Source organism: Denticeps clupeoides, chromosome 10 (assembly GCF_900700375.1).
Source record: "Denticeps clupeoides chromosome 10, fDenClu1.1, whole genome shotgun sequence".
In the NCBI taxonomy this organism is placed as follows: Eukaryota; Metazoa; Chordata; class Actinopteri; order Clupeiformes; family Denticipitidae; genus Denticeps; species Denticeps clupeoides.
The window spans coordinates 2,053,770-2,064,735 of record NC_041716.1 but is presented as its reverse complement, the minus strand read 5'-3'; the positions used below and the strand labels follow the sequence as shown (position 1 = coordinate 2,064,735).

Here is a 10,966-nt window from a genome sequence, read left to right as displayed (position 1 = left end):
AATCGCGCGCAGCCAATGACGAGGCGGCGGAGAGGCCGGCTCTGAGGAGGGCGAGGTGGTCACTCGTCGGAGGCCGCAGGAGGAGCGGGAGCGAGCGCGGGGCCCTCGGTGGAGCCTAGACGGGATTCTGGCGGGACTTACTCTGATTGGCCCTCTTCTGCGAGGGACCGGGGGACACCGGAGGGGCTTCTCCACCTGCGGCGTAATAACCAGAAGAACAACAATGGCGCCTTCTCTTCTTCCACGATCTATTATTCATGGCCGCGAGTGACAGGCGAGGTAGAAGGACCGCACCAGACCGGGCTGAACGATGAAAGCTCTCCAGAAGAACCAGGGGCGGACGGACCAAATTTTGGGGGCCATGGCCGACATGCTGACGTCGTTGGCGCTGCCCAACCAGCAGTGGGTGAGTGGCGTTAATCGGCGCTAATTGAGCGTACGCCGAAGGGAGTTTTTACTGTGACGGTGAATGTCAGCTGAAGCTCTTCCGTTCACATCCAACCAAACGCGGCCGTGCTCGTCCCAGACGTCCTGACACCGGAGGTCAAGTAACAACTGGAGGTGAACTGGCTTCTGATTAAGGCTGCACGGGTTCGCCGGCTGTTCCGGAGGCGGCGAAGACGTAGCGGCCGACGGCAGCCGTATTACGTGACCTCTCAGATCCATCATCCCTGGCCGGGGTTAAACCAAGGCTCCCTGACTGACACTATTTACCAGCACATTCCTGCGCTGAGCCGAGATTGTACGAGTGTGAGTGAGTGTGTGTGGGGGCTGAGGGATGCAGATAGCGGGATTACCAAAATAAGCCACGGGTCTTTCGGACAAAAAATGATCGTCATGCACTGTAACCGCTCGTCGGGGCCGGTTCTGGACAGGCATATATGAGGGGGGCACATGGCGGCAAAGGACGTGGGAAATGGGTGGGTGGGGTGCTCTGCGCAAATTGGGTGTCCCACTTGAAGGATGAATTTAGGCTCACTTAGGCACACAGAACCCCCTGACCATGACAGGGTGGTAGTAACCACCCTGTCATAACTAAAAACATAACATTTATCTTAATTGGCGTGGCAGGGGTGGCCTAGTGGGTATGGAAGTTGACGCGTAATCAGAAGGTTGCCAGTTTGAATCCCGACCCGCCGAGGTGCCACCGACCAAGGCACCGTCCCCACTCAGGGTGATGGTTAAATACAGAGGAGACGTTTCATTCTGGCACCATGTGCTGTGCATCAAAATGACAATCGCTTCACTTTCGCTTCAAACCTAAAAAAGGTTTGGCATAGTTGGGAAAAAGATGGGAAGCGAATAAAGTTTACTTTGTGTCGGGCTCCTTCAGTCGGACAGGCTGACAGTGGTGATTGTGGGATGGAGAAAGAAACACGTCTCCACGAGACTGAATAATGGACAAGTCCCCCATTGACTGTACAATTATATGTATTTTTCTGCTGTTCAATACCTCATCAGTCTCTAAGATTTCGAAAACAGATTTGCTGCTTCCTCTAAGCCTCCTGCTCGTGTTGATTTTCCCTCTTAAGTTGGGCATACGGCGTGTGACTTTTCCTGGTCGCTTCCTGTCGTGTGGTCAACACCCCACTAAATCACAATGTGAAAAAAGGAAAAAGCTCACAGAAGCTCGATGCTCGGATGCTTACCATGTTCGGACTAGACGGGGAATATGAACACATTGGGAGCAGCAGAAGAAGAAGAATCCACATTAGTCGTGATGCCGAACAAAGTAAGGAAAAAATCCAAAATGAAGCGGCGCCACGTATATGGCAAAACTTCAAAAATGTATTTGATTAAGCACCATAAAAAAAACTTTTCTCCCTGTTGTTCTAGTCATGAGAAGTAGTCGGGACCACGTTAAAAAGGTTGTGTGTGTTGGTTGTGTCTGAACAAGCCGAGATTCCACGGCTATATATATATATATATATATACACACACACACACACACACACAATAATAAAATACAATAATAATCAAAACCTGCGTATCACAGCTCATTTGATGTAAATCGTTGAAGAAAATGACACGTTGACACGTTTGTTCTCATTTTAGGACCAATACGGTCACCATTACTGATATTTCTCTCTTTAGATTGTAATGTGAGTGGAGGGGGATGGAAAAAAGGCGGAGGGAGCGGGCCCGGCGCTCATGGCCGAATAGTTGTCTCTGCCGTCCTTCGCTGCTCCCAAGGAATCCTGGATGTCTGGCGAGCGCCGGGAAGCGAGCGGCTCTGATGAAGACGTCCCACCATAAACAAACACACGCCGCTCTCCAGCTGCCACGCTTCCAGACCCCAGGGTCCCTCTGCATTTCATTCTCGCTCCTCCAGCCCCACTCTTACTGGAGGGAATGTTGCTTTTTTGTTGTCTTTTTAATGAAAATACTCAGCATGATTCTCTCCGACTGTAACAGGACATGATGCTCCGTCTGGACTGAATCAGAAATGAACGGAGGAGTATTAGGAGTATATTGTTTAACGCGCATTTGCAAATTTTAAAGGCTAAGAATAAAAAAATCTCTGGGCTGAACTATGCTGTTTTTGGACATGGCTTAAATGGTATAACGTTTAATGACTCTCTACATCCATGTTGTCCGTTGTGTGTTTTTTGCCTATTAGCCGCAATAATGAACTTCTGCTGCTCACAATGAGCAGCTTTTAAGATTACGTAAGAGCGCAAGTTTAGCTGCACGGCCTGGCAGCATTCACATCTCCAGTTGTCATAATTACATCCGAGGATTGACATCTAGAATAATTGTTATGCTTAATAAGCAGTTGCCAAATCACTTTAAGCAAGGAAATGTAATTAGAAGGAGAAAATGTGTCTATAAATGGCAGTGTTGTGAGTCTCCTGCTGTAAGATTCACAACCAGAGCAGCTCTGCCAGCATCCCAGATTGGAAGAGAGTTTGAACAGTGTGTGTGTGTGTGTGTTTTCAGGCTCCTGAGACAAATGAATCAGATCCTTCTGCGCGAGAAGAAGGGAGACCCGCAGGCCAGAGCCAGTGGGACATGGAGCAGCTCAAATGGGAACAGGGACCCCGGGACATCCCTGATCCAGCACAACAAGAGAGAAACGGTACTGTGAGAAGCCCCGCCCTGATTTCTCAAACACATTGAATATGCATTTACCTGTATTGTCTATTTTCGCTCATGAATATTCTTTATAACTACTACTTTATAACCCTTCCTAAAGTTTACATGATAAGGTAATTAAGAAGCAAATAGTATTATTGCTGAGTATGTTACTCCTTGATATGAAAATATAGCACCCGCAGGAACATAACGCCACATAATTGGCCAGACCACTTCATACTACATCCGAACAACTGGCTTCAGGGGAACATAAACTGTCTTTCATGCAGGCAGGACAGGAAAGTGATAAACAAGCGCGATATTAAACACGTCAGCGTGTTTTCAGACGCAGAGAAGAATTCTTGGCACGTGGCCGCACACCATGCACCGGCCACGGCGGCGCGACCTGCCCCAACTTCCGCTCCTGTTGGCCGACGCCCCGAACAAACAGACGGGTCCAACAATGCTGACGTGTGGCCAGACTCTTGTTGTTTATCTCAAACACTCCATCGTAGCATCCCTGAGGGCCGTCTGAGGGATCCATCTGAAATTTAGAGTCTTCTACCTGAGGTTTGGCTAGGGTTGCCACCTGTCCCTTAAAATGTAGAATAGAAAGTGAAGTGTTTGTCACACGTGATACACAGCAGCACAGCACACAGTGCACACAGTGAAATTTGTCCTCTGCATTTAACCCATCACCCTGAGTGAGCAGTGGGCAGCCATGACAGGTGCCCGGGGAGCAGAGTGTGGGGACGGTGCTTTGCTCAGTGGCACCTTGGCGGCTCGGTATTTCGAACCAGCAACCTTCTGATTATGGGGCCGCTTCCTTAACCACTAGGCCACCACTGCCCCATACTTGCTTGAATAGTCCCATACTTGCTTCCCATTCTTAATAAGCACAGGAACTGGGTTGTTGTGATGAACGGCACGTCCTCCTGTCCACATTTTGAATCAAGCCAGAGGTTGGGTAAGACATACAGGACCTGAGCCAATCAGAAACCGAGTCGGGGGGACGACGTCAAAAAACGTCAATGCGGTGGCCAAAGTACAGGGATGAGTGGGGGGCTTCATACTGACGGTTGGAAAGTTTTATGGAAAATACGTTTGTGTGGCTGACCAGCTTTAAAATAAAGCCACTGTCATCACCAAGTGGGGTTTAAGGCTAAAAAGTTTTTTTATTCAGTTAATTTTTATGACCATTGATAATAAAGTGCAGTAAATGTAATGTAAATATTATGCATGCATCATAAATACTTTCTTGGTAGGTATCCTGCATGAAATGTGGCAACCGTAGGTTTATCATAACAAGAACAGTGTGTCCTGTTGTTGTAGGAACTCCGACTGACCAAAATAGGCAGAAACACAAACTAAACCCGTCGAAGCGCTTTATTTCTTGGCAGTCGCTGTTGGGGTACGGTGCTGGCGAACTTATCTCTCATGGCAAGGTGAAATCGGCTAATGAACCACACCCTATCCCCGAACTTCCCGCTGCAGATAGGAGCTAATCAGCGGAAGCAGGGGAAGTGATCTTAAGTAATGTTCCGTGAAGAAAGCCGTGGTGGAACCGCTTCCAGATGGCAGAATGGATACCACGGGCCTTCGCCCGCCTTGCTTGTTTTGCCTCGGAAAGCCCTTGCGTGCATTTACATTTTCCCGGAGCGCGCTGGAACAAAAGGGCCTTTGTAGGTGCTCTGCGGTTGTGGGGCCCGGCCGGACCGTTGCACAGAACGCGGCCGGGCATGTTACCACTTACTCAGCGCGCGCTGCCAAAAGAACGACCCTTTTCAAGTCGCGTCACAAGAAAGTGCGCCGCTTTGCGGCTTAATTTATTCCCATATTATTTTCCATTCGAAACCCTTACCGTGCTTGGACCCCCGTGCAGAGGGTCTCAAGACCGGTGTTTATGCGATTACGACGCGCCCCTCTGGAAGGCGGGTCGAAGGGCGCTGGGGTCCTTTTTCCATCCTTTGCGGGACCTGTGGTGGAGAAGGCCACTGCTTTTTATTACCGGGGCACAGAGGATCACACATCTGTTGAAGATTAGAAAGCTGGATGCCTGCGAGTGGCTTTCATTGGAGTCACGGGACTGCGGCAGCACAATCACATGCAGATGCTGTGGCCAGGAAGACCCCCTTGCACCTTCTCAAGAGGCGTGAACCTTTACTGGTCTCACGATCCGATTGGATGGTCAATGCCTCGATTATCGATGCATCACGATGCATCCCATAAATGGTTCTACGGGACTTCACATTATGTTTTCAAATTCTCATGTGAGTCCGAACCCGCCGTTTTTCTGGTGTTCTGAACACCGATGTTTTTCTAAAGGACGATACGGGCGTTCAAGAAACCAACGTGCTGAATTATGTCAAATAATGCAGCCTTTTTCTTGGCATCAGTTTCTGCCAAAATCAGCACCAAGCAAATGCCAGTGAAACACCAATCCAGCACCAAGCAAGAGCAGCTACAGAAACATGCATAGTGTTCAGCCGCCATAGTCACTACCGGCACTACTTTTCAACTAGAAAATCACCGAGCAACATCATTATGACATAATCGATTATGAAATTGATTTCAACACCCCTAGTCTTCTCTGCAACAGCACGGTTATGTTGCGTTATGTGTGTGTGTGTGTCTTCGTAAATGTGAGTGCCAGTTGACTCATCGAGACCTCAACACCTCTACCGTAATGGGGTCAGACAGCGCAGACTCCATGGCCAATCCAGGCCGCTTGGAAATGCAACAACAGGAAGCAGCGATGAGACCGTCTCCAAGGCGAAGGGCTCGTGTTGGCCTACGGTTTCCTATGGACAATGACCCCTGCGGAGCGACCAGAACAAACATCGGAGCCGAGCTCGCAGGATGTGGGTGAACGAGACGTGAGCGTCGACTCTTACGAAACCCCACCTCTAGCCAAGTCATCTGTGCGTGTTTCGCATTTCACGCAGAAGTTAAACGCCTCTGTCACGCTCAGAATGAACTGACCCTGCGCGCCGCTGCTTTTTTCTTTTTTTTTTTTAGCATCGGAAAAAGAGCTGCTCTGCAACGCGGCTTTTGTGCCAGAATAATTTCAAGTGAGTCAGTCGAGCCTCGGCCGGGGCAGGAACATTAGTCACTGAATTTCTGAAGGGAGAAGAAGTTCGGGTGTCTCTTGAGCAACCTGTAGGCTTCATTTGTGAGGCTCCCGGGTGCCTCTTCCATCATTTCCCTTTGAGAAGGAAAGCCGGTGGAGGGAATGTGCACTCGCCTCTCCCAGGGGACCCCGGGGCTACGCTGTCCCTGACCTTAAAAGGTCTGTCCTCGACAAGCCTCAGTACATCTGAGGAGAAGTCTGTGTGTGTGTGTCTGCATTGGTCCTTGTAAAAAAAAAAAACTTGACCTCGGATGGTGAGAACCGGGCATCGTCTCGCTGTCATCCCCCCTTTTTATTAACGTGGAGCTGCTGATGACCTGGTGCCCAGAAACCTGCTGCCACCAGAGAAACGGAGAGCGAGACGAAATGAGAGGCTAGAGGCTGACAGACAGTAAACATAGTTAAATGAAATGCCAACAACATTTGACCTCAGATGTCGACTTTACAGTCCCTGAGAAAAGTCTTGTGGCTTATCTAGTTTGTAGAAACATATGATATTAACCTGACTTTTAATTGGTGTTAGAAATAGCTTTAATTGGTGTTGAAAAGCTAAAACCCAACCAAATGATGTTTAATGCATTTCAATTAATTAGTTTCAGTGTAAAAAGATCATTTAATCAAGACAGAAAGGTCAAATTTTGGCAAGACAAAAGTTTTGTTGGCAATGTCGGCAAATTAAGTAGTGGTGGTGTGAGATCCAAATGTAATATCTTGTATGACTTCCATGAGCTTGAAGGACTGCATCCATGTGGTTTGTCATCAGGAATAGCAAAGAAAGCAGTCATGCATGCCTCCCAGAGCTCATCAATATTCTTTGGTTTCCTCTTCCATGCTTCCTCTTTCATCCTACCCCACACATGCTCAATGATGACTGGGCTGGCCATCTTGATCTCCTGCAATATTTGCGGCGACCGGGGTGTAATTCAACATAAGATTCATCAGAAAAATCCGCCTTCTGCCACTTTTCCAGGCTGTGGACCTTGGCAAATGCCACACGGTTTTCAATTGTCTTTTGTTTAGTGCTGGCTTTGACCATGGAGGCCATTTCGAGACAGAATGGTCTGGAAAATGGTCAAGCCAACAAACGGTCCTCTCGGGCAATTGTCTTGCGGGGTAATCAGAAGGTTGCCGGTTTGAATCCCGGCCCGCCAAGGTGCCACTGAGGTGCCACTGAGCAAAGCACCGTCCCCACACGCTGCTCCCCGGGCGCCTGTCATGGCTGCCCACTGCTCACCAAGGGTGATGGGTTAAATGCAGAGGACACGTTTCACTGTGTGCACCGTGTGCTGTGCTGCTGTGTATCACAATGACAATCACTTCACTTCCTAATCAACACTTGTTTATTAGGAAGTGAACACTTGAGGTCTAGTTGCAGCTAATGTGAAGGTCTAGTGTACTGGGCTTCTTTTTATACACACCTGACACCTAATTGATCCATTATTAGTCACAGGTCACAGGTGCTCATATGACAAGGCGACAACACTTATGTCTTTGCAAGCTTTGAATATTAGAGTACTTTTTGACAGTTTCATTTTGCACTGAAACATTATTACAAAAGCTGTTGGGAATAAAATGAGCCATTTCTTGTAAAAAAAAAGAAAAACTTTTTTTAATTGGCTCACCAATTAGCTGCAACAGTGCTTAATATTGTGTAGGTCAATTATAGTTCTGAGCTCCAAAAGAACCGAGTCAGCAGATCCTGTAAGTCCTGAAAGTTGTTCGCCGGTGTCTCCACCCCACACAGATTTTGGAGGATTTGGAGGACATCAAACTCGCTGTTGTCTTCAGCAGACAATTCTTGCACAATTTCTGCAGAGTAAAAGAGGGCACCGCCATTTTCATACTTAAACATACAATACTTATAATTCCTGTGGGCTGAGAAAATAATTGCATTAGACAGAAGTTTGGACCCTGCTGTATGCATTTACTCAGTGACAACAATGGCCGGACTTCCTTTGTGGACATCATTTTTCCTTCGTGGCTTGTTTCCCTCAGATCAGAATGTGGCTACTAATCACGAAAAACGAAGCGTTATGTCTGCAGAATGATTAATGAGAAGAGAAAAGAAGATGGATGAGAAGAACCTGTCAGCTGGAAGTATTTCGCTGATGAATTGCGCTGTTGTGCAGACAGCGAGGGCTGCTGGAGAATGTCCGGCCCGGGAGGGGGTTCTCGGGTCAGGCGACTGGGCTGTGTCACGCCGCCGCGTGTGGCCGGAGACGCTGGCCCCGTTTAGGCCACGTTGTTTTTAGCCACAGTGCAGCACGGGCCCACGCCTATCATGGGCTTTACAGCACTGAACAGCTCTGGTCCAGACGAGGAGACAGCCCCTTCTCATGCTTTATAAGGTAAAGGCATGCATCCATAGGTTGGCGTCATGCATTAAAAATTTAGAAATGTTGCATAATTCTATCTACCATTAGTTGGCAGCGAGGGGGGGGGGTTCGAGGCCATAAATACCCGAGCCCTGTAGTCCCAGGGTGGCTGTGAAGATGCACATGAAAGAGGCTCCATTTCCTCCCTCCATCTTGCACTTTCGCCCTATTCAGCTTTCAGACATAAATGGCCCGTGGCAGATGCATTTTTACAAGGGGTGCAGACGGGTGCCACAGGAAAAAAAATTGGTGGCAATTTCTACCGAAATCCAATCGAACACCAGCAAAAATTCATTTCGAACGTCCCCTGTACTCACTACCACTTTTTAACTAGAATTTTTATAAAGTTTCATAAAATCACCAAGCAACGTCATTATGATATCATGATCTGCACTGCATCGATGCAGAATTCTCCCCGCAAGATTCATAAGACTCATTTCAAGTTGCCAGACTGCTGGTCTGGACAATCGCCGCTGGCCTAATGCAGGCTTGCCGTTTGGAAAGGGAGTGTGAGGAACATCGAGCTAGGAGTAAAAAGCATTTTTTTGGATAAGGTTCAGCTCTGGAGAGCGTGGCGGGTGAGACATACAGGGCTGTGTTTGGCGGGAAATGCTGGGAGCCTTGTATACATTTTAGCCGCTGCCTCTCCTCCCCCTCCTATCCCTGCCAAAAGTGTGTTTTTATTTTTATATACTGTAAATATTGCTTAACTTCTCTGCACCTCTAGCTATGATGCCGGTACATAAAAAAAGACATAAAATTTGGACAAAGACTGGAGTTGTCCTGTGAAGGAAAAGGACTCATAAGGTGAAACCTCGATCTATGCCCAATGCCTGGCCACGCCCTGTTGTCCTGTCACTCCTGCCACCTGAACTTTTGACCCCGTGCCTTGCTTTGACTTTATTGCTTACCCCAACTGAGTCTAATTGTCTTATGTCGAACCTGTGCTGAATGTGGTTTAGTTCTTTGTCATTTCAATTGCGGCTCCTTCAGTGACAATTTGAAACGATAAATGCAATCTAGGCAAGCAGTTGTAAAAATGATGTGAAATAACTGCGATATTTCATCATATTTGTTATACCTTGATGTGAAAGACAGAGCTTTGTATTATGGTTAATATTCTTTTTATGAGTAAAAGTCCAAATACTGCTGCCACAGGGAACAGTGGGACATTTATCAGCACCTTACAGTCAGCAATGACAGAGACAGTCTCTGGAGACACTCAGGGTTAAGTGTCTTGCTCGGGGACACGATGGTGGGATTTGAACCTGGGTCTTCTGGTTCATAGGCGAGTGTTACACACTAGGCTACTACCACCCTTCCCTTTCATGATGGATGCTCCAGTGTGCCCTAAGCTAAAAAGTAGGTACTACTTACATACTTCCTGGACATTTGGCTCACTTTTTCATTATTATGTATTATTATTCGGCTGAATGCTGCATGTGAGAACAGATGAGATCGGTAATCCAGCGGTGTGTGCTCCGGGCCGGGCGTGCCAGGAATAACAAACATCAGGATTCATAAGGGACAGATGAAAAACGTCTCCGGCAGCTCCGTGGTCCCAAACAGGCCGACCCCAAACCGACGCTGTTGTGCCATTATTTCACATTCGCGAAATTTACGGCCATTTTCGCTTCCTTTCAGAGGAAGCCGGTGGAAAGGTTGGGACGTGAAGCTTCCAGACTGGTGTGACGTTTAAACGAACGCCGTGGAAGAAGTGCACAATCCATCGACCCATCCAACCTCTGGCGCTCCGTGTTCATGCCGTCGCCGTGTGTGTGAGAGATATTCATCTCCTGTCCCTCATTCCAATTCCTTGTGCATGAGCAGTGAGCCACTGGAACCCCCCCCCTCCCCTTCTTTTTTCCCTTCTTTTTCCTTTTCCGCATTACCTTTCCAATGCTAAGGAATGCTAAGCTAAATTCAGGGTCAAGTCACAGAGGGATTTTTCGGTGGAGAATGTTAAGGAATGGTGCTGTTACCTTTACCGCGTTAAAGTCGCAGTGTTTTACTCACATCACCCTTTTCCTCAACACTAGTAAAAATATGCAGACTTGAGTTTATTAGGGTGGTAGTAGCCTAGTTCACACTCGCCTATGAACTAGAAGATGCAGGTTCGAACCCCACTTACTACCATTGTGTCCCTGAGCAAGACACTTAACCCTGAGTGTCTCCAGGGGGGGACTGTCCCTGTAACTACTGATTGTAAGTCGCTCTGGATAAGGGCGTCTGGTAAATGCTGTAAATGTAAATTACTGTGTGCCACGATGGACGCCGTTCCTCCTGCCCCCCCTGCTGGCCACATCCAAGTACTGCAGCACATTGAGTTTTTTTTTTTTTTTTTGAGGGTTGACAGCCTGATGGGACGCTGTTGCAGCGGCGCTCA

General features: G+C 47.9%; 1 protein-coding gene across 2 annotated transcripts in view; it reads left to right on the top strand.

Moving 5' to 3' along the window:
- arhgef25a (Rho guanine nucleotide exchange factor (GEF) 25a) overlaps positions 1–10,966 on the top strand; it is a 43,424-nt gene continuing 32,458 nt past the window's right edge. The window contains exons 1-2 of one of the 2 annotated variants that reach the window (XM_028993605.1): positions 1–406; positions 2,941–3,079. In XM_028993605.1, coding sequence (XP_028849438.1) covers positions 311–406; positions 2,941–3,079 — 235 coding nt within the window. In that variant the 5' untranslated portion in view covers positions 1–310. Of the gene's footprint in view, positions 407–1,705; positions 1,733–2,940; positions 3,080–10,966 lie in introns of those variants that run through there. The other variant, XM_028993606.1, reaches the window with a different exon arrangement.